Source organism: Cynara cardunculus (genome assembly GCF_001531365.2).
Source record: "Cynara cardunculus var. scolymus isolate 2C chromosome LG 4, CcrdV1, whole genome shotgun sequence".
NCBI lineage: Eukaryota > Viridiplantae > Streptophyta > Magnoliopsida > Asterales > Asteraceae > Cynara > Cynara cardunculus.
Window position 1 is genome coordinate 12,182,394 of NC_037531.1, and position 23,452 is coordinate 12,205,845.

At 37.6% G+C, this 23,452-nt stretch overlaps 4 protein-coding genes across 4 annotated transcripts in view; 3 read left to right on the forward strand and 1 right to left on the reverse strand.

Annotated features, from left to right (window-relative positions):
- Positions 1 to 1,831, forward strand: part of LOC112510874 — a 2,730-nt gene extending 899 nt beyond the window's left edge. The window contains exons 2-3 of the mRNA XM_025116224.1: positions 1,000 to 1,128; positions 1,247 to 1,831. Of these exons, the coding sequence (XP_024971992.1) occupies positions 1,075 to 1,128; positions 1,247 to 1,831 (639 nt within the window). The 5' untranslated portion in view covers positions 1,000 to 1,074. The remainder of the gene's footprint in view (positions 1 to 999; positions 1,129 to 1,246) is intronic.
- Positions 1,832 to 4,855: 3,024 nt separating this feature from the next.
- On the forward strand, positions 4,856 to 6,738 carry LOC112511284. Its single transcript, XM_025116850.1, has 2 exons — positions 4,856 to 4,985; positions 5,865 to 6,738. The coding sequence occupies exon 2, from the start codon at positions 5,957 to 5,959 to the stop codon at positions 6,713 to 6,715; it is 759 nt and encodes a 252-aa protein (XP_024972618.1). The 5' UTR covers positions 4,856 to 4,985; positions 5,865 to 5,956; the 3' UTR covers positions 6,716 to 6,738.
- Positions 6,739 to 8,443: 1,705 nt separating this feature from the next.
- LOC112510875 (muscle M-line assembly protein unc-89-like) lies at positions 8,444 to 11,221 on the forward strand. The gene is made up of 2 exons (XM_025116225.1): positions 8,444 to 8,548; positions 9,391 to 11,221. Exons 1-2 carry the CDS (start codon positions 8,444 to 8,446, stop codon positions 11,089 to 11,091), a joined length of 1,806 nt encoding a protein of 601 aa, XP_024971993.1. The 3' UTR covers positions 11,092 to 11,221.
- Positions 11,222 to 11,498: 277 nt separating this feature from the next.
- On the reverse strand, positions 11,499 to 23,234 carry LOC112511086. Its single transcript, XM_025116496.1, has 8 exons — positions 22,744 to 23,234; positions 19,757 to 20,905; positions 17,978 to 19,651; positions 16,691 to 17,602; positions 16,449 to 16,553; positions 16,229 to 16,318; positions 12,479 to 12,589; positions 11,499 to 12,146 (listed from the first exon to the last, which is right to left on the reverse strand). The coding sequence occupies exons 1-8, from the start codon at positions 22,807 to 22,809 to the stop codon at positions 11,649 to 11,651; spliced, it is 4,605 nt and encodes a 1,534-aa protein (XP_024972264.1). The 5' UTR covers positions 22,810 to 23,234; the 3' UTR covers positions 11,499 to 11,648.
- Positions 23,235 to 23,452: the final 218 nt, after the last annotated feature.

Below are 23,452 nucleotides of genomic sequence, written 5' to 3' on the forward strand. Positions count from 1 at the left end.
TAATTGATCTTTGTACTTGGTCTTTCTAAATGTTGTGTATATGATGTATCATTCTATGTTTCATCAAATTATGGTAAATTCTGTATATACATATACATATATATATATATATATATGTGTGTGTGTGTGTGTGTGTGGCATTAAATCTTCTTGATATCTTCATTTTTTTCAATTGATAGTTTCTTGAGAAAACATGTTAGTCAGGTAAAAGGGGGTCATTTTCTTGGCTGCAAATCTACCATTGCTCAAAATCCGCATGACCGTAGTTGGCATAGCGTAATGTAGACATCCTGCGATCATTGCATTAATTTGGAAGGTTGTATTTACTGCATTCAATGTGAACTTATGAATGCTGTTTATGATCAGTTCATCGCAGTAGCCGTTATTGTTTTGTCTTTTTACGCCCTTTTCATGATTATAGTTCAACGTAACTTTAAAGTACAAACACACATGTAAGTTGCACGTAGTCAATGAATCGTTGACCTACAGACACCAGTACGAGCAAAGTCCTGGAAATTCGCTACACCATAAGATGCACTAGAGAGTTGAAGTTTAAACCATCCCTTAACAAGTTAGACTAGACCTTGGCGCCCCCTTCCATAAGTTGCCAGGGGGCCTCCTTAGGACCACTGGGGGTTTTCTTGACTGTTATTTTCAGGGCCCCATGGATCAGACGAGGCGTGCACAAGCTGGCTATGACACCCCCAGAAAAAAGAAAGATAGTGTTGCATGACCTTTGGTTTCTTCGAACCTTGTGCATGTATATCATTACGTTTAAGTCGTAACATATGATCATACAAAAATATTGATGTGTAGGCTCTAGTGGATCATGATTTAACGTTTGGTTTAACTAATGATTATTGATACAATTTAGTTAGTAGTTAAATTTTAGCTTAATTAGTATTTGAAGGGTGTTTATTTCTATACTTTGGGCTTTACTTGGTAAAAGAACCGAAATATCAGGAATGTTAGCTTAATTTTGAAGGTTGTTTTTATCAGAAAACATGTAACGGTCCACAGAACTATCGTGAAGCGGCTACACGATATGGCGTGAACTGGTCTGCAAAGCATTGGATGGAAGCCGTAAGATTGACCATGGCCGATCAGGAATCTGTGTTCCATTATCAGGTACAATCATTGCAACATCTCATAATTGTGTATCTGCGTGTTAGTTTACGTATTTCATGACTAGAAATACAAAGAAATGAGAAACCCATTTGACAAAATGATTTATTTCTGTTGATAGCTCGAAGAGTTGCACCGAATATACAGAAAACAAGTAGAACTAATGGAAGAACTCAAAGGAACAGCAATAGGGCGAACCCAAGAACAGTTGGAGTCCATAAGAAAAAGGGTCAAGAAACTGAAGCTGGAGCTCGAAAATGAAATGGTGAACTTCAATGAGCTCATTGAAGTTGAGATTCAGGTTGGCAAAGATATGGATGCACCCGCGACTCCAGAAATCACAAACTCCACCATGGCTCAAGGAAAACAGGTTCTACAGGAGGAAGAACAAGCCATGTCAGCAGCGGTGGCGCTGATCACCATGTCATCATCATCATCACTGGTTAGAGATTCCAGTGACCACTTACTTTGGTTCGCCAAGATAGTCACTTCTGTCAGATGCGATGCTGATCTCACATCTGTTTTGAAACAGATACCAGGTCAGCATCGCAAATGCCGGACAACAAAGAAGAAAAAGAGTACGAAGGCGAAGGCGTGCTTACCAAGTTGGGGAAGGATCAAGAAAGGTCGAAGAAGCAAAAGAGTTCCGGCCGAAGATCCTGCTTTTACTTTCGAAAGAGGAGCATTATTGTCTAGATGGAGGTAAATATAGATAAGTATATATAGTTCTATACATATTACATATATATATATATACATACATACACAGAGTAAAAAAATGTTTATATCTTTGTGGAAATACAAATGTTGAGTACTTAATTAGATGTGATAAAGCTTTTGGGGTTGAATTCCCGTTAAAGATATCCATAGTTGAGGTTTCTATATCAAGTTACTTCCATTTGTTTCGATAGGTTGCAAATCAAGATTTTAAAATTTGATTTTTATGACTAAATAAGAAGTTACCATTTATGGTTATGTGACAAATAGCATAGACGGTTATGTTATTTATATATATATCTATATAGGGGTGGGTTCAAATAAAAACCACTCAATTTGTAAAAATCGTGAAAACCTAATTCAACTAATCATAATTTTTCATTTTGTTCATTTTTTTGTAATTATGAGAGGTTGATTAACCATTTTTATTGTGGAGGGTGTTAATCATGGATATTATCATCTTCATTATTTTAATTTTAGAGAAATACATGAAACAGTTTCATTAAAATTTCATTAAGTAGTATATGAAACAGTTTCATTAAAATTTCATTAAGTAGTATATGAAACAATTTCATAACCACATATGAAACAACTTCATCAAAAAAAAGTATTATATGAAACAATTACACAAGATTAACAATTTCAAGAAAAAATTTCATAAGATTAACGACGGATGAGAGTAGTTTTTACGGTTTTTACAAATTGGAGTGATTTTTATTTGATCATTCCTCTCTCTCTCTCTCTCTATATATATATATATATATATGTGTGTGTGTGTGTGTGTGTGTGACTCAGATGTGAGGTTTGTGTAGTGAGATGTACATAGACATGACTAAGGGGTTGTTTCTGTTGCAGCTTAATGGATGGATTGTATAAGCCATATGGCTTATTCGCGCAACCATATCTAATTGTTCGGTATGGACTTATTTGGTCAGCCCATGGCTGAATCGCTCGACTAAAAAAGTAGAGTCGTATATGCTCAGCTGGTCCTTTTCCCTCAATACCCTTGGAAAAAACACGTCTCGTCCTCCCCTAATTCATTCCATCCACCTCTAACAAATCCTCTACCTTACCTGAAATGGAATCGATTCTCACTCTCTGGAATGAAACTCGATCTGCTCCATACTCTCCCCATCTTGCGCTTATGTGTCGGATTCAACGTTTCGATTTGATTCGTCTCCTTCATTTGGGTGTTCTTTTATTAGGGTTCACAGATTTGATTCTTTCGATTTGATTCGTATCCTTCACTTGGTGTTCTTTTATTTAGGGTTCATATATTTGATGCTTTTGATTTTTTTGGCATTAGTTCTGGGAAAAAAAAAGTAAAAAACCCAGATTGTCTTCTTCACTGGGTCTTTAATATTAGGTATGTGTAAAAAACCCAAACCAGTTAGATTGGATGGACATTGATTGGTAAAATAGTAATTTATGTTATTCAGACTAGTTATTTAGGACAACAACCGAACAACAACTTATATGTTATCATTCAGACAACTTTTATCAATACAGACAATTTCATTCATACAGGTCTTAATGAAAAACAAATCAAACAGCGAATTTATCTTTGGTCATGGTCAACATTTTTCCGGTGCTTCAATGGATCAAAATTAAAGTAAGTCGTTATGGGTTCGTGGAAATTTGATTTCTTTATCAAAATTCAAAATATATTAACCACTCTTATGATGTCGGCACAATATTGTTAAAAGAGACAAAAATCAACCTACCATACAAAAGAAATTCAATTTTATTTTATAAATGATAAGAATGAAAAATTTAAAGGATTTTTATATTAATGTTTTGCAAGACCCTCTTGGTTACAAAAAGTTAAATTATATAAAAAAAAAACTAGCATTTATTTTTTATAATCTCATTGATATATATTTTTTTTTAATTTTTAACCCAATTTTCAAAAATTTCAACCACTTGTATATTCAGATGCAAGTATATTATATAACGTTTATATGGTATTATTACACACACACACATATATATATATATATATATATATATAATTTATTAATATGTTTGAATTTTATAAAATTAAGGGGGTCGTTTGGGTAAGTGTTTACCGGTAAACTTTAACATTATTATTTACTTACCGCGTAAGATTTTAGTCCACCAAAACGACGTCCTATGCAATAATTTATACGGTAATCGCTTACCGTAGTAAGAGTTGTCGCCCTCACTTACCGGGTAAGACTCTTGGTCCTTGTCTCGCTCTTACCGGATAAGATTCTTGGTTCTTACCTATTCATCCAGTAAGGTAATATGACTTGGTAAGGACTTACCCGAGTAAGCGTTTGGTAACGGCCCCTAACTCGTTACCGACTAGTAAACATGTTCAAATACAAAATAAACGTTAAACCTTACTAGTACAACAAAATACTCCATAAAAATTATAACAAAGAAAATATCTCTTCGTAAAATAAAATCGAAAAAAATAAACAGAAATAGTGGACCAGCTAGATGACAAGTATTCATTTGTAAAGTTAAGAACTGTTTGCTTACCTTCTTAATATTTCTACTAAAAGGCAGCATCTAAATCCCTTAGAGATGAATTTTGTTTGATAAAAAAAAGTTTTGTCTTTTAATAATTCTAATTGAATGATTTAGTATCTTGGGGATCCCTCAGCACCGTGATTTTTATTCTGAACATTTGCTAAACAACCGTATATCATTTTACACTATGAGGTCATTTGTTTACCTCTTAATAGTTCCATTAAGAGACAGACTCTAAATCTTTAAGAAGTGAATCTTGTTTAGGAAAAAAAAAATGTCTGTCTCTTGAATAGTTTTAAAATCCTCTAAATGATTTTGTGACCTAAGTCTCCCTTAATTATTAAGCGCTCTAATTTCATTGTAAACAAATATCAAACAATTATATTTCATTTTATGTTATATCATAAGAGCCTTTTAATTATTCTGATTACTCATCATCATCATGTACTGAAATATTCTACAAGTGACATTGTATATTAACCACTTGCCGAACCCATTTGTAAAGCCAGGACTGGATGGGAGGTAGAAGATCGCTTTCTTCCTTGACAAGTGACAACATGGGATTTTGTGTCCTGTAAACATCTTTTTGCCTTCCTTCCAACCTTTTCTCCATCCGATCTCTGCTCTCGTCAATCATCACTCAGGTAAATCCATACTCGAACCTTCACTATGATCGCTTTGATGATTCATTCTCCTTTACATCTTCAATTAGATTTCATCAGGTTTTCATTGGTATAATCGTCTTCTTTTATAACTTGTTTCATCGGTTCTCTGTGATTGTTCTTCGATTACTGTTCCCCGTACTTTGTAATTTTCAAGGACTAGTGGAACTCATTTTGAAGTTCTGATTTAGGTTATTGTAGAAACTCCATAGTCTTTCAAATATGTAATTGATTAAGCATTCATGACTGTTAAGTACGGATCAGCCAAATCAATCGAAGACAGTATATCACATCCGAAAGTAAATTATGGGGTTAAAGATGTGCACAGATCTTTCGTCTGTCTCAAAAGATTAGAAGTTGTTTTTGTATGGATCTTCTTCAGATCATGTTCATACCCTAGGATTTGGGGGTGTTTGGGATTGCTTGTAAAAACAACTTATTGACTTATTCCGGTGTGGTACCGGTAATAAGCATTTTTGAGTGTTTGGATAAATAATTTGTCCATGTGTCAAACCGGTAATAAGGAGTTTTTGAAGAAGTTAAACACTTCTTACTTATAATAAATTGACAAGTACGTTTGTAGAAAAGCATAATTTGTTTCAGACCATTAGTTTTCGTTTGAAACAGAAAAACACTATGAAGGTTTGTTTTTATACCTTTACACGGTGTTTTTGCTGTAAAGATTCAGTTTGTATTTGTGTGTTCACAACTCGTCTCACGGTTCTCACGAGAATCCAACCCGTAGCTGTAAAGTGCAAACGAGCCCTGTATATCCACCTGGAGAAGGAGTCACGGTTGAACGTACACAAAACCTTATAAAGCGATTGTGATTCATTTCTTGAAAATTTTGCTTTTTTGTAGGCAATCTATTGGAGCACAAGTTGTTCAATGGACTCCATTGAAGAGTGAAGATATTACATTTCTCATGATCAGTTAGGAATTCTGAATCCAACATGTGGGGTTTTACTTCAAAAGCCGTTGCTGGTACTTCTGAACCAAGCAACGGCTCTTCAGCACCGAATCAAGCTTCTTTGGACTGCTCAGATGATGAGATCTCCGTAAATAGCAGCAGAGATGAAAGTTTGGAGTGCCCAATTTGCTGCGAATCTTTCAATATTGTAGAAAACGTGCCCTACGTGTTATGGTGTGGTCACACGCTCTGTAAAAACTGCGTCCTCGCGCTTCAATGGGCTGTTGTCAAACTCCCAACTATTCCGATTCAGCTCCCGTTTCTCATTTCTTGCCCGTGGTGCAACCTGTTAACATTTCGGCTCGTTTATAAAGGAAATCTGAGGTTTCCGCGCAAAAACTACTTTCTTCTTTGGATGGTCGAGAGTTTGAATGGTGATAGAATCAAGTCCCGTTGTTCCTCCGCCTGTGGGGACCATCTACCGCCAACAGCTTGGCCGTGGAATCGAGCTAGCCGTTCTGTGGGCCCAAGTGTTCATGAGCCGAATCATCGTCTTCGTGATTTCAATGTGGAAAGGCTGCAGACGGCTCTCCATAAGTCGTTAATCTTGTTTGTGAACTTGACGGCCAAGTTTCCGTTGGTGTTCATGTTTCTTCTTATTGTTGTATATGCGATACCGGCAAGTATAGCCATCGTAGCCGTGTACATTCTTGTCACAATTCTGTTTGCAGTCCCGTCTTTTCTTGTTTTATATTTTGCGTACCCGAGTCTTGATTGGCTTGTAACAGAGATCGTTGCTTAATTGTATATTTTCCAATTGTCATTTTACATTGTCATCGAGCTTATCAACTAATATTTACCAAACATAGACTAAATTATCGGCTAGTTTTTCAGCTAGTTTGCCAAACATGTCATTAAGGGTCGTTAGGTTCGTGGAATTTGATGAAATTTGAATGACAAATTTCTTTGATCAAATTCTAATTTCTTTGTTTGGTTCACTTCTTGAAATTGATGGATTCTTCAAATTCTATTGAACCTTACAAATTAATGAATTCATCATTTCTTGGTATAATCGACGCCAATTTAACCAACACTGACCACCCCTGGCCCTACCACGACCATGTTGTGTCATTGACTCGTTGTCAGTGCCTCCACCCCTAAACCCCACCACACAACTATTGTCGCTGTCACAACCTTCACCCACCCCTATAACCCCTACATTGACCACCATACCACTACTGTTATCTATCAACCCAGCCACACAAACCCTACCCCGGCACTAACCATCATGCCACTAGTGTTATCGTCACAGCTGTTACCCTTGCCCCGTCACCTACCCACATCAACCCGCCACCCGACCACTATGCCACTACTGTCGTCCTCACAACTTCCACCTCGCTACCCACCTCCAACCCCCCACCTCATTGACCACCTCACGACTATTGTTGTCTTCACAACTACCACCCGACACTATACCACTACAATAATCGTCACAGCTACCCCCGCCACATAGGTGAGGGGGCACCAAGAGGGCAGGGTGGGTGTGGGTGTGGGTGATGGTGGTGGTGGGTGCGAGGCGGAGTTGGGGTTGATAGTGGGTGTGGGGTGAGGAGACGGCGGCATGATGGGGGTAGGACCGGTGGCGTAGGCTTGGGTTAGGACCGGGGGTGATGTCGAGGTGGTGGTGGGGGCTTAGGGGACCGTGGTTAGAGTGTCTGGTATAAGCGGTGGTCGAGGCCGGGTAGGGGCGGGTGGAGGGGCGGTGCCACCTCCGCCACCAGCAATACCACTAATGTCATCATTACAGCTGCCACCCCTCACACCTGCCCACCTACGACCACCAATATCACTGTGCTATTAATAGAGATTTTTCAATTCTTTTGGGAGATTTCATTCTAATTCCTACCAACCAAATGTGTGGTCAAATTCCATCAAATTTCATTTTAATTCCAACAAATTTCATTCTGCGAACCAACCGCCCCCTTAATGTTTGGGAGCATCATGACATCTCTTGGGTTTTTGATCGAGTCTGTTAGGGGTAGGGCAGCCTGTGGCCACCATAAGCCGCTTGGTAGATATTGGAGATGATACAATACCATACTCCTTGACAGATTTATTGGATTCGTTTGGTTTCAGTTTTGGTTCAAAACCTATTTAAACTTGTTTTCCCCATCTTCGAGTCTAGGCACCGCTTCTCTGCCAGTTGGATGCATGTGTTGATTTACCTCCTCATGATGGCCGCAGGGCAAATCTTCTTCATGTAAAACCTGCTTGATTTAGATCGGGAAAATCGTGTGACGCCGGGTGTTATCTGCCCTCTAATCCTCTACCAAAACTTGTTTCAACATGACAAATTGTGCATCAAACCATGCATATAAAAAACTTGAATTTGGTAATAATTATTCTGAATTCATAAAAACCTAATTAAAGTTTCTAAATATAAACAAAATGCTTGATGTTTCCAAAAATAGAAACCCAAGATATGTGTGGCATATTTAGCGTTTGTTTGGGTGTGATACGCACAACAAGAATGGTGATTTCAAAGCCACCATCTTCCCCAAAACAGAAACCTTCATCTCAAGCTTCTGGGTTTAATCTTTCAGCAACAATCACCAATTTGCAATTCCTCCAAAAGGTATGTATTCATTTCAATTCTTGAATTTTCACATCCAATTCAAGATTTTCTTGTATTTATCCGTTTCTATTTAAAACACGTATAATTTAACCGAAACTTTCTTATCTAAAAACACGTATAATTTAACCGAAACTTTCTTAATTGTACGCGAATGTTCTTATTGGCAAAGTGTTGATCAATTTAAAGCTAACGATCCAATCATCGTCATGAATGTTGTTTTCTTCGTGATATTTTACTGTATATATGATATTTCTCGTACAAGTTTAACATTTAAAATCAAAGCTACGAGGATTTATCGAATTATTTGGTTGAAACCCTCGAAATCAAAATATTTCTCTGACATTATTCTTTTTCGGGATTTGGGGGTGTTTGTGGTTGCTTATAAAAACAACTTATTGACTTATTTTGGTGTGGCACCGGTAATAAGCACTTTTGAGTGTTTGGATAAACAACTTATACCGGTGACAAACCGGTAATAAGGAGTTTTTGAAAAAGTTAAACCCTTCTGACTTATAATAAGTTGACAAGGGCTTTTGTACTTAAAAGAAAACTCTGATGTAAAATTACTAGTTGAATGATATGAATTAACTTTAAACTTGTGAATATGTATAATTATGTGAACCCAAATTAACATTACCATGACTTCTGTGATGATATGATTTAGGGGTAGTTTAGTAATTGTAGACTTCTCTCCATAATCGGAAGATCCGAGTACATTTTACCCTTTTCGATCTCTTTTCGATCTCTATAAGATTTACTCGGGTAGTTTGGTTTAATGTGACGATGAGTAAATTTGAGTCAAACTACGCCGTTTTTAAGATGGAACAATGTTTTTTATGTAGGCGTTGTTTCGCATTGGCATGGAAAGGATCGTGCCAAACAGACACTCGAGAAGAAACTCAACTGGAAACCTCACATTCGAGCAACCAGGATATAAAGACATTCTAAGTCGATATCTTCAACCTCCATTTCCATCCTGCCACGATAACTGCAAACGACCTTTTCTCAACCTCCCTCTAGAATTCAATCCCGCAACTTCCCCTCTAGAAAACCCGTCATCTAAGAAACTCTATGCACCCATTCCCAGACCTTCAACAAAAGATGTTAAAATCAGCAAGACTTCACTTACACATCAAATCAAACCAGCACCCATTGAATCCAAAAGCCAAGATTTCAAGTCAAAGATCAACTCAAAGCCTGACCCAGATGATCCATTTTATCTCCCACCTTCAAGACTTACTAGGAGATACAGTGAGGTCATTATACCCACCACTGGTTTGGGAGATGTTCTTGATTCGCCTGCAGTTGGAGGTGGTTTGACCAGAAGCAATAAAACTATTTATAACAAGACTGAACCAAGAAAGAATTCAAAACCACCCAATTCTGTTAAGACTGCTGCGAAAACGCATGAGAATGATGGGAAGGTTTCTAGAAAGGTGCAAGCTTTGAAAGCCCAGTTCAGTTCGACGGTTGATCAGGGTTCAAAAAAGTCCAAGCCTGTGAAACCTGGTGGAGACGTTGTTCAAGAAAAGAAGACCGATAAAGCTGATAAAATTCAAAGGCGTACATCTTCAAAGAAAGACGAAACTCTGCAAAGAGATGGTCAAAAGAACGGTATAACAGCCTTTGAAGTCAAAAAAACAGAAGATAGAACTCAAATTCCTACTTCTGGTTCGTCCAGGAACGAGGAAAGAGTTTCTGGAAATGGTCACAATGGAACGAAGATCTCGTCTTCAAAGAAAGACGAAACTCTGCAACAAGATGAACAAAAGAACGGCATAGAAGCTTCAGAAGTCAAGAAAACAGAAAATATAGTTCAAATTCCTACTTCTGGTTCTGGTTCTGGTTCTGGTTCGTCCAGGAATGAGGAAAGAGTTTCTGGGAATGGTGATAATGGAGCTCAGATTTCCTCATCTTCAAAAAAAGACGAAACTCTGCAAAGAGATGGGCAAAAGAAAGGAATAACATCTTTAGAAGTCAAGAAAACGGAGAATATAATTCAAAGTCCTGCTTCTGGTTCATCCAGGAATGACGAAAGAGTTTCTGGAAATGGTCAAATTGGATCACAGATCTTCTCGCCTTCAAAGGAAGACAAAACTCTGCAAAGAGATGGTCAAAAGAACAGCATAACACCTTTAGAAATCAAGAAAACAGAAAAGCCGGCACGGGTCAGAAAGTTAGCAACGGAAAATGGAAATTGTTCGCCTCGAAAACCCAAATTTAACCCAGGAAACATCATTGATTCAGAATCTGGAAGTAGCAGCCCAAGAAAACACAAGTTTGGGCAAGGGAAAGTGGTGGATGAAAACAAAAACAGTCCAGATAACAGGACAAGTTTAAGAAGACTGTGTTCTGACAGTGTATTACACAGTTCTGAAAATCGCTCTGTAGATGTTGCTCTGAAACCGTGCAAAGTGGAAACAAACAAAACCCATGTGGGTTTAAATAACGTTATCGAAGAGACTGCTAGCAAGCTTATCCAAACTAGGAAGAGCAAGGTCAAAGCTCTGGTTGGTGCTTTTGAAATGATTTCTAAAAACTAAAGCCTGATTAAAAAGAAAGTATAACCTGCATATTCCTAAATTCTGAGCTTATGGGGTTTGCTTCTTTCTTGCTGGAACGCAAATGATCTTTATATCTCTTCCTTAATGGAGGTCTGGTGCGAGTTGCAGTGTGGCCATGGTTGCATTTTAGGGAAGATCCCAGATTCTTATTTTGCTATATGCTATTTATATACTAATCTTTAAACATAATCTTCACTGGGATTTCATTTACTTGCTTGACTTCCATGTGCCATCCCACATTAAGTTTCTTGGAGATGATCCATTTTGTTCAACTGTATAAAACCATGGAAGCTTAGGATCTAAGGATCCATGGGGATCCAAAATCCTTTATTTGCTTGTGATTCTACTGATTTGCTTCTCATATATCCGAAAAGGGAATTTTTTAACATGCTTTTTATCATCAAATGCAAAATTACAACCAAGAAAGATCGAAAGGAACCTGCTTTTCGCATTTGTCGGCTCTTTTATTCAATTTGTGAAGCGGGTTTCAAAAGTTGTTCTACTTTATCTTGTCCTCCAACAAGTTTCATTTACACTTAAACTGGTGATTCAGTTGAAAAGAACAATTCTGCTCTGTCAATAAAGCTTGCAGGAAATCTTGAATGGAGCATCAAATTGGAGCAACCTTCCGAATTTGATTCACAAACCCTCGTTGATTTGCTACTATCTTTCTGATTCCGAATCTTAATACTTCTGCTACTGTTCCCAACTGCACCACCTCTTCCTGATTGAACCCGTGTGCTTCTTGTATTGTGCCGGTTTGATCTTTGCGAGACATCACCATTAAGTTTTCTTGTCTCGGGACCAGACTGAGTTGACTCACTGGAATCGTCAATCGGTGGATTAACTTGGGTCAAACCTGACGGGGACACACTTCTACAGGATCTGAGCAAGGAAAGAAGCATCTCTATGCTAAGTTCTTGCTGAACCACTCCTTTGTTCTGCTCGCTCCCAAAACAGGCGGCTACGAGTGTTCCAGCCAAGACTGGCATTAAATCAGGGTCACTGAAGAAAACAAAAGGCAGATCGCATACCTGTGAAACCAATCATGCATTAGAATTATGGGTTCTCTATTTGGAAAAAACAGTACTCCATTCCAAAATAAATGTCGACAATGAAAAATGCACACGGCTTTAGAAATGTGTAATTATTACATTTTTAATTAACTAAATGACAATTTTACCCTTAATAATAGAGGGAGTAATGAATTTCTCAATCTCATAATTAAGGGTAGAATTGGAAAGTAGGCATTTACTTTTGAAAGTGAACACTTGTTTTGGGACAAACTAAAATAGAAATGCGGACACTTATTTTGGGATGAGGGGAATAATAGAAGAAAAATAAAGCTCCATGATATTTTCGTGACCTTGTGAAGAATTGTGGGGCTCTTCCCCCAACGAAGAACGGCTTGATTCTCAGGGTGGAACATGGCAAAGTATCCAAGAAGCAACAAAGATTCAAGCAGAAGCAAACCAGTCTGAAACATGCAAAACAGAAATACGGTCTTCATTAATATATAAGTCATAAAAAGAATATCAATTGAAACAGACACTCTACTCTCTAGGATAGAGGTCAGATTTGTTACATCTTACCCCAGACCTTACTTCCAAGTGGGATTTCTTCCATTTGGTTGATAAAAAGAACATCAATTACGTTGAGTCAAATTTAGATCAACCAAAGATGGTTGTATAACTAAAGGCAGATCAGATAACTCTATGGTTATTGCCCTAATAAACATAAAATCTAACAAGTGCGGTCGTGAAAATTGAACTTCGTCTTCTTCTGAGTCAGATTAAGCATGAATAGAGATAAATTTTCCTTAAATCAACTTAGAAACGGAAATGTGCAAGAAATGGCTAGTTGATCTTCCCCCCACTTAGCTTGAGCTTGTTTTTTCTAATCGACCACTTCTCTCAATTTAGAGGTAATTTTCTGTTAGACTCATATGTGGATCTTATCCCGGTTTAATAAATTAGGAGAGCATTTATTTACCGTATGCATGGGGATTAGATAAATAAATATGTAGGCATTTTGGCAAGTGTATTAATAGTTTTGTAGGGTTTTGGAGGGAAGGCCGACCTTTTAAAAGTCAGCCAATCACCTTGTTTTGTTACTAGTTATTTTCGTTCAATAGAAAGTGTTGGGTCTTAAAAATAGGTATCAGAACATCTTATTCTAGGACCAATGGAAACAAAGAGAAGTCGGCAAATTGGAACAGAAACTAGGGAGAGAAACCAAAGAGTGGAGATCCATAATGTTGGCACGGTTCACTGCAATGAACAAACATTTTGCTTCCATGCAGAATTTGTTATGCAATGGTGGGGATGGCAACAACGGGAGACGCGACCTCAGAGGATGCAGTAAAGAGAAATACGGTTACCCAAAGGGAGAGGTGCTTGGTGATAGTGGCTGGACACCAATCAGCAAGGGCTAGCATATGGCAGCAGGGGGACGAAGAGTCCACAAGCTTGGTGATATGCATTGAAGGAAAGGTATATGCAAGGCTAGGCTTGCATCAGGCTAAGGCCTTGTGTCGTTGATGTTGTTGATGCCCAAAAGCCAATCATTAGATGATTGTATTTGGAGACAATTGAGTTATGATTAATGACATTGTCTAGTTATTATGTGTCATTGCTATATTTTGTGTTGGATAGTGAAATAAATTAATGATCTTGGAATACGAGTCTTGAAATGTCTTTGGTCAAGTACAACTTTAGACTCAGGTTGAAGTATTACATTTGAGACTAGCAATGTAGGAACACATATAGTTCATATGGAGTTCACATATAGGTACAAATTGGTGAGCTTGTATAGCAAACAAACCCCTCCATGAAAAAACTACATGGGATGTTATACGAGTGTCATGAGTGTTTTTCATGTGGTCACATTACAATAACGTCATTTGACTTGATGATCTTGAAGTCTACCATGGTTAAGTCGTACACTTTGATACTAAATCTAATCACATGGTAAGTTGGCAACTGAGTGGAAGAATAATCGTTGGGTGTCAGACAATAACATATTGTGAGACTTATAATGGTGAGACTTGTATGATTACAGATAGGATTGTCCAGAAGCAATTTCTTAGGACCCCTTGATAGAGTGGTACTAAGGCAACACATGCATGTTCAAATAGTCGAGATAATATATTGATATTTGTTTTGTTAGTATATTTGGGAATCCATAAAGTAGGGATTAAGTATTACGGGGATGACCCGTCCATGCCTCGTGTCCAATCTATACATTAAAGACAAAGGGACACAACATGTACACTAATAATGATCATGAGATTGATGCTTGGTTGAATCACCAATCATTGTCATTTGGGCAGCGATAATGTATTGCTAGATATCGCTCTTCGTCTTCAATTATAAATGGTTATTATAATTATTACCAACATAGCAATGTCTCAATGAGTTGCAAAGAACGCACAAACAAACAGACTATAATTAATTGAAGTTATTTATTATTTATCCGATTAATTAAAGTGTTCACTTATTTATATATATGTAATTTATAATTTAATTGGATTGAAGTATTAACCAGATTAGGATAATGTTAACCAGATTGCGAGTTTTCTTAAACCCTAAGATAAAAAAAATGGTTTTCTCCCTTCCTTTAAATCAAAAACCTAGCAGCCTCATTCTTCAAAGTTTTTAGTGCCTAGAAACATGAAGACGACAAGGATCTTTTCTCTTTTCATAGAGCATGAAGAGGATTCATTGGTTCGCATGGACACAGTGTAGACAATGTGTTGTTCGTCGTTTGATTCAATATATTCTTCAAAGTTTCATCATTTAAGAAGCTAAAATTTCGAAACACACGGTCTACCCTGTTTCATATGGATTGTTGGACGAGTTAAGGTTTTTATTATGCCTCTTTGCATTAGATCCCCCCCCCCCCAATAGTTTAGTTAAGAACTAGGCATCAACTTAGGCCTAATATAGGGATGGAACAAAAGTTTCTGCTTGTGTCTTCACTTAGGCTGACAACATGGTAGCTAATAGGCTCAAAAAAGTAAATGAGATCCCAAAATTGATTATTGTCAATCGTAACAAAATATACACCTCAAGGACAAGCAGTCTTTTTGGAAGGGGAGTAATGTCAACACTGCAACACATGCACATCCATCAAGTTTAATAGTTAGGCAACAATAGTATTACCATAATCAAAATAGGCAACAGTAGCATCTTGCCGATGAGTTTAATGGGTCTCATCATAGGCTTAATGAAAACGTTGGGCCAAATTTTGACAGGTTTGCTAAGGACACTACAAACTTTTGGCATATTTATGCGACCAACTGATTTGATTTTGGAAGATTCCATGGCCAAGTACCCAATAAGATTATTGAGCTCATCATTGGGACACATGGACGGTTAAATTTTGGCTTAAGGAAAGGCTTAATGTTGGGAATATTCAATAGAGTCTGATAGGCACACACACCGATGACTATAATGGAGTCCCCAAGGACCAAGGGCCACAAACAAGATATTGGGATACCGGAATCGAGTGAGATTGATCGGTACAATGTTTATGAATTACACCTTGAGGACAAGGTCTTTTTGGGAGGGAAGTATTGTTGGACTCGTGCATGGGCCTTGGCATAGTTTAACAAATCAGAAAGTGTTATATATATATATATATATATATGGGATTTACCAAATCACGAGCAGAAATATTGTTTAGAAAGTCCAGTATTTTGCTAGGGTTTTGGAGAGACGGCTGACCTCTTGAAAGTCGACCAATCACTTTTGTTGCTAGTTGTTTTCACTAAATAAGTATTGGGTCTTAAACATTTTTGCAGACCGTTTCGCATTTGTACCACTGGAACAATGAAAATCGTCATTTAGACAAGTAATTGTATCAAAATAGTACAAGATCGAACCTTTTGAAGTTGACATGTTCATTAGTGGCATCTATAGATTGAAAATACCACTAGATACATCTACTAACTTGTCCACTCAATCCCTACATAAGAGATTAATTGCTAGAAAGCCACTTGACCGCTTAGCTCTGAAACACTAAATTCTAGAAGTCTAAACTCCTTCAGAATCTTGAAAATAATCATTATACGCTATCATTAATGATTAAAAACTTAGAAGAAAGAAAACATCACCTGATCGGTAGCCGCTCCCCACTTGCTGGTGCAATGAGAAAGAAGATAACTCATCAGATGAAAAAATTCCATTTTTAGGTCTGGCCTTGCCTGTTTGGGTAAAAAAACAGGCTTAATTTCATACTAAAGCATAGAGCTTTATAAACGATTTCAAGGAATTGCACGCATTCTAGGGATCATAGCCGATTTACAATAAATCAAGAAACAGAAGTGTACTTACTAGCATCATCTGGATAAAGTTAATATCAATCAAAGCTAAATTGTTCAAAACCTTCAGCACCCCAGTTGCTACTTCCTCAAAATTACTCGGAAGAACGTACGAACCCTGGCAAGTACAACTCATTTGTCAAAACATGCCCAAATGCTAACATTCCCATGAGGAACACAAGTGCATATATGTAATAGAATGAAAACTGATGGCTTGTGAATCGAGTTAACGGAAGAACGATGAAAAGAAGTTACCTGCTCAGAGGACAACCTGTTGTTAGCCTGCAATAACACGGCTGTCAACAAGGAGGGGAGACACACTAATCCAGTTTCAGATATGGCTGAAAGAAGATATTCCACAGGATGCTTATGTCCCAATTTGTTTTTGTTCTTTTGTTCTCCACCACTATCCACAGTGTTCTTCTCATCCTTCTTACATAAGTCATCTAGTGGCCGGTCCTCTGGTACATCTTGCAACAATTTGGAAGATGATTCAGAATTCCCACTTGAATTAAATAAAGAACCTCTTGGTTCTGCAACCTCCATATGTTTAGCCTCTTGTATTCCATTATCTGCCATCGTTTCAACTGGATAAGATTCCCAGTCGATTGAAGAAACGGTTCTATATCGGGAAGTCAATATTACCAACAAATTGATGCTCAAGAGAATAGATGAAGGGAACGGAGAGCCTTCCACTTGTGGCCTATCATAGAGTGCAAAAAGATCTCTCAGTCGATGAATAACTTGATATGCTATAACGAGCTCTATTAAACCATCCTGCATGTGAAGCTGGCGTTCATCAGAGCTTGAATGACCAATAATAGCTGCCACAGTCCACAGAGATCCATCCAGAACTTCAGTGATCGTATCAGAATTTTCGATTAGTGTTTTACTACCCCCAACATTTGAAGATGATGCTGTGATTTTGATGAAGTTCTCAAGGGCGGCTGCCAACATGGGTATCATTGGCGGCAGAAGATTTTCTGCGAGAAAGTAACTCCTGTTTGCAGGCAATGACAGTATTACCCTTAAAAGTCTCAAGAAGTATATTGTTACTTGGCAGGCTTCAGGTTTGGATGTGTGTGAAGCTGGCAGAGCTGAAGCAATAAAATCAAGAAGACCAGCTTGTCGAGAAGCATGCAGTTCAGGGTCCTTTCCGTCCAAAAACTAATCCAAAAATAATCAAAGATATTATCCTCAAATATTCCCGAAAGATGATATACTCCATCCCTTTCAAACATGCAAAGTGGCACAATTTGACTTATGAGGTCAAAAAGGAGTAATAACAACTTCAAATAATTGGTATTTCTTTCTTTTCAAGAAAGTAAAGAACTACATTAAACTAAAACAGATTATATAAAACTAAAATAAACACAGATATTAAGTTTGCAACGAAATCCATCCAGTGTTAGATGTCAAATGTATAAACTGACCTCACAAAATCAAATTATACCACTTTCTTTTGGGATGAAAAGAGTAACAATTGATTAAGAACCAAGTTATAAGCATATATGTAGATATTTCATATGAAAAAACAGGTACCTTAATTATATCAGCAGTTACTAGCCCAATACTAGCCGCCCCTTCTTTTCTAGCCTGCCTATGTCGTTGAAGCTCCTGAAGCCACCTCCCTATTTTCGCCCTCGCAGTTCCTACCGCAGCTCTATATCCAATACTAGCACTTTCAGCACCAATAAAAGGCTCAGATAGTTCATATTTTAGAGCCATGAGCCTTTGCCTAATTTTCTTGATCCTTCTTTTTAACGAATGCTGAATTGCTAAACTTCTAGCAGGAAGCATGGTACCTTCAACACCTGCAGCACTGCTGGTTTGCAGATCATCTTCACCACAGATGGACGGTGTAGATTTACCCGCACCCTCTTTGTTCAGAGAACGCCTTAATAAGGGCGAAGATTGGTCCCTAAAATCCATTGAAGCTCTCTCCCGAATTTGTTCCAAATAGAACTTTCGGCGCTGTTCACTTTCCCTGAGCCTTTCGGCTAGTTTTTGGGCTAAAAGTTCGGCTTCCTCTTGTTGGGCTCTTGCAAGAACCTCCCTTCTCCTCATCTGGTCCATTGCTTTTGCTTCACGGGCAGCACTCGATGCTTTTCTTTCCTCCTCTCTTCTTAATTGGGCTTCTTCCTTTTTCCTCTGTGTTTCTGCAAGACGTTGCATTTTTTCAGCTTCAACAAGCCTCTTTCTTTCCAAAACAGCTTCTTCTCTTGCCATATCCTCTTTCTGCTTCGATTTCATATCTTTCAGTTTCTCAGCTCTCCTTAATTCTGAATCTTGATATTTCTGTATCAACATAAGCTTCCTGTTTTCTTCATTTAGTGAAGTAATGAAACGGACTTCATTAACTTTAGTACTTTCATCACCTGCTCTTCTTGCAACTTGAGCTAGATAAGCTTCATGACGAGTTTCGCTGCGTTGATGGCGAGCGTGCATTCCCTCACGCAGACGTGTGCTACGAACCGCCTGCCATTCGTTCACACGGTTAAGTTTCTTTGTACTGCGTTGAAGTTTTTGTAGTCTCTCGTTCTCTAGCTCGTTTCTAATCCTCGTCGCCCGTGCATGCTTTTCTTCAGCCTCTTTCTTTAAATCAAGTGCCGTCTTTTTCTTCTTGTCGGGCGACATTAACTTATCATGTAGAATCCGGGCCCGCTCCATGCTTTTCCTACTCATACCTGGCGAATGTGAAAAACGTGAAGATACAGAATAAGGCGAAGCTAGTATGTCCTCCCAGTTCCTTTTTTGCTTCCATGCATCCATTGACTTATAAGACATTCCATTAAGATTGTTTCTTCTTTCCTTATCTCTTTCCGACATAAAAGTCGCTTTTTTGGTTTGATCCATGGATTTAAGATTATCTTTCCTCGGTCCCACCTTCTCCAATTCTGAATAACCAACCACTTCCTTCTTGTTCTTGCTAGGGTCAGCATTTTTCTTTACCCTACTTGAGTTTCCTTGAGAAAGAACTGAAACCCCACTTCGTTTCCTCAGTTCCGTTGCCGATTCTCTACCACCACTTGCTACTTCAGTTCTAGAGGTATGTTTATTCAAAACTCTGCCACTAGAACGATCATAAGAGTCAGTAAACCCTATTTTTCTAGAATTATTATTCATGGCTGCTCGATCTTGTTGAATTTTCTTAAAAGCCTCGAGTGATGAAGACAGTATTTCAGCCCTGTGTGGTGAAGTTGTCATACGTCGAACCTGCATGCAAGCATCTAACTTAAGATTTCTCACATGCAATCACAAGAAATCTAGAATAACAAGCTATAAAGTCGGTTATAGTAGTAAATAGAGAAGCATCCTAACCTCCCATGAGAGTGCATGTGGCCTGCGCTGCTCAGCCTTCATGGTCATTGGCGACTTATCACTTGATTGAGTCAATGACTTTTTCACTTTCTCAAACTCTTCGACTCTAGAATTCAACGCCTTAAAATCAGATGCTGCTTCTTCAAGAACAAGAACGGCCTCTTTCATTTGATCTATATCGCATTCTAGTTCACATAGAAGATACAGTTCATCAACAGCCCGGTTAAGGTTCTCAAAAAGAAAGCACCAAAGCCGTTGCCTAAACCGTTCTTTACTCTCACCAGCTTCAATTTCACCTGAACCAATTGCACTCATGATCTGACCTTCTGACAAGTCATTGAAAACCGAAGCAGTCTGTTTGCCATCGGAATCTTCAGTAGAGGTTGTGGGAGTAGATTCTTTTGGTATCTCAATTGTCACCTTTTCATCTAACGTAAATTCAGAATCTTGCGAAAAGCTTAAATCCCTATTCGTAACTAAATTTTCTGAGCCACTTGCATCAAGATTTTCAGTTTTTAAGTTCTTATCAAGTTCTTGAGAACCACCATCACTTTGACTAATAACTTCCTCATTTATAATTTGAATCTTGACGTCTTCCGACGATACCTCCTTCACCTCTTCGATTTCCTGAGATCCGGTGTCCTCTTCAGCAGCTGATACGATTTCCTTCTCTTTAAGTTCAGTAGAAAGTGGCATACTTGAAACAGAATCATCTTCAGTAACAGCAATCTCAGCAACCTCATTTCCAATATCACCGAATTTTATGTCAATACTGGCGGTTTTACTACTAGTCTGAACCAAAGCACCATCATCCAAATTACCCCATTTAATCTTTGGAAAAACATCAAGATTATCAATTTGTGGAAGCTCGTGATCATAACCAGTTTTATTATCATCGTCATGGCTAACCACACACTTGTCAAGGTAGTTCACATCCTTCTCGTATTCAGTAGGAACATAAGTATTATTTGAATTACCAGAATCGGGCGTACTGGAACCCTTAGTTTTTATAATCGGTTCACTACAGCTAACATTTGAAGTCCCATGTTGTACATGATGAGGCTGGTGGGGCACCACATTTGAATTCTGTTTCCTAGATAATCCTCCCACCCATCCTTGGAGAGAAAACTTTGAATTGCTTCTATGCTTCTGAAAAATTGAGAAGAAAGAGTTAATGAATGGCATGAAACCGAAACAAAATCACACATGCAAGCTCCTAACTAAGATACCGACACAGAATATTCTTGTACCAAATATAGGGATTTACGGCACAGTGGTTTGCGCAGCTGATGGAAGTTATAGTTCCTAATATGTGTCCAGATGATACACAAATATAATAGGAAACAGAAAGAAAATCAAGAAAATGATATATTTATAACATCACAATTGATTGTGGGCGATCCAAAGTTATTTTCGGAGCCCTTCTTATTATACGTGGATCTACTTTTAAATGAGTCACAATTCTAAGGAAACAAGTATTTAAAGAAGATAAATTGTGTTTTTCTAACTCATACAAAATGCTAAGGTGACGTTTCACTGATAGGAATCATGGTGCATGGCGATGTAATAAATCCGAAAATGAGTCATCAACGTGTACCATTTTCATAAACAGAACATAACAATCTAGAAGTTAAAAACAACAACACTAATAAGTAAAGAACTCAATTATGATACATCTAAAATCATACAATTATTAGTCATCATAACAATAAGCAAAACATGACCTGTGGCATGTTACTACCAACTAACTTTCTTATATCAATCAAAGATAGTGGTTTTTTTCTTATTAGTATAATCAATCGGATACATACCTATTTTTTTCATGATTCCATAAGGCTTTTTTCGAATCTTAGCTCTTATCTTATTTATTCAGAATATTACCATCATCTAAACCCGCCTCATGAATGAAAGCTTAACATACTAGGTTAATAATAATTAATAACAGAAAAAGGGCATTATAGCATATTAAAATATTTGTAACCCTCTACATAGAAAGATAGAAGATTTGTAGTACTAAAATGACTAAAGACATTTCCTCACATGAATGCTTGTTAGACCGAACAAAATTTCAAGAAAAACTGGCTGGTATTAAAGAGGTAAGAGAAAATATCCAACTACGCTGTACTAGAAGATAGAAGATGCAACACACTTGAGTCTAAGAAGAAAGGCCCAAATTGAAATCCAAAATACGTAGCTACCTAGTCTAAATCCTCAAGTTCAATGGGAATTGGTTGTATCAGTTCGATAAAAAAATGTATAAAAATCTCAAGAACACAAAGAAATTATCGATTATTTAAAAAGAAAAATCTTTTTTACACAATTAATCAAGGATATGAAGGTGCATTGCATTGCACATATGATCCATGCCTTTTCCCCATAGAGCACCAGTATATGATAACGTGCACACCGGGAAATCACCATGCCATGTTCGTCGACCAAAACGATCGCTTTTTACTTTGATTTCCTATTCAGACCACGATGATTTTACTTTCTGTTATCCTCACCCCCTTTCTATTAGCTATTCAGGCAGGTTCTTGTCTCCTATCCTAATTCCATCTGAAGTGTGTTATTTTATTTAAACCTGAGAAACCACACCAAAAGAATGAAGCTTTTGCCATTCCCATTGATGGACACTGGTAATTCACAAAAGTGATTAAGGTGTGGGCGAAAAGGCTTAACCACTTGGAGAAACCCAAAACCTCATGTTTCACCATATTAACATGGATATGCAACCAATACAAATCAGATCAAACATGAAAAATTATAACCATGAAAAGAAGTTATCACGGAAGATCAATACACAAAAAGCATTTAAAGCTAATCATCAAGAATATAACATTCAAATATTGCACATTTGAAGATTGGTAAAAGTTAAATATACCAATTATTTTCGACATCATCAGATTTTACACCCAACAATGAGTAAAAGAAACAAAATGCACTTAATCCAGATAAAACATTGACTATTTTTGCAGGAACTATGACACCTTTTTCACTTGCAGCCATCCAGAGCCCTGATCATCTCCTGCCTCTCCACTCGTTTCTTCCATCATCGAAGTCAATCAGCGCATCCACTTTCATCCTCTCATAGTTGGTCGCTAATTACACACATCCAAAGGGGGGATGAAAAAGTAAGAAAAGGGCTCTCAACAACAGTGACAAAGGGACTTTTCAAGAATCGTCCATAAAAAGAAACCAAACTTGACCTAAATATCCCAATACCCACACACAAAAATAAACAAACCCCAGATGGGAATTGAATATATCTCAAAATTCCGAATTCAAACCCCAATTTGCAGGCAAAAATCTCATTAATTGTCAACAAGGAACAAGAAGTATGAAATTATAACTCTAAATCGGCAGAAAAATAATGGGGGTTTCTTGAAAAGATGAGTAAATATGAAGAATGAAAAACGTTGATTAGGTGGGTAAAGATGATGGTTATAGAGAAGCAGAGGAGGCTTTTGTTGTACAAAACGGTGTGAGCAAGGTCGAGAGAGAGAGAGTGGGAAGGAAATGGAGAACGAAGAGGAGAATGAGTGGTAAACCTTTTGACCGATTTATCCTCGCTCTTTGTTGGGATGACAAGATGAGTCCCTCTTTGGTTTAAAGGGTATTTCTGTCTATGAATTTAAATTTTGTAAAATATCTACAAAATTCAATGTTCTAGAGTTTACGAGGATAAATTACGGATTT

Bases quoted from the DNA above. Each gene is read 5' to 3' on its own strand.
- LOC112510875 (XM_025116225.1), top strand. From the start codon at position 8,444: ATGGTGATTTCAAAGCCACCATCTTCCCCAAAACAGAAACCTTCATCT. The intron at 8,549-9,390 runs GTATGTATTCAT...TTTTTTATGTAG, and splicing joins ATTTGCAATTCCTCCAAAAG to GCGTTGTTTCGCATTGGCAT.
- LOC112511086 (XM_025116496.1), bottom strand. From the start codon at position 22,809: ATGATGGAAGAAACGAGTGGAGAGGCAGGAGATGATCAGGGCTCTGGA. The intron at 20,906-22,743 runs GTGTCATAGTTC...TCAATTTTTCAG, and splicing joins GATGGCTGCAAGTGAAAAAG to AAGCATAGAAGCAATTCAAA. The intron at 19,652-19,756 runs GTTAGGATGCTT...GCTTGCATGCAG, and splicing joins CACATGCACTCTCATGGGAG to GTTCGACGTATGACAACTTC.
- LOC112511284 (XM_025116850.1), top strand. From the start codon at position 5,957: ATGTGGGGTTTTACTTCAAAAGCCGTTGCTGGTACTTCTGAACCAAGC.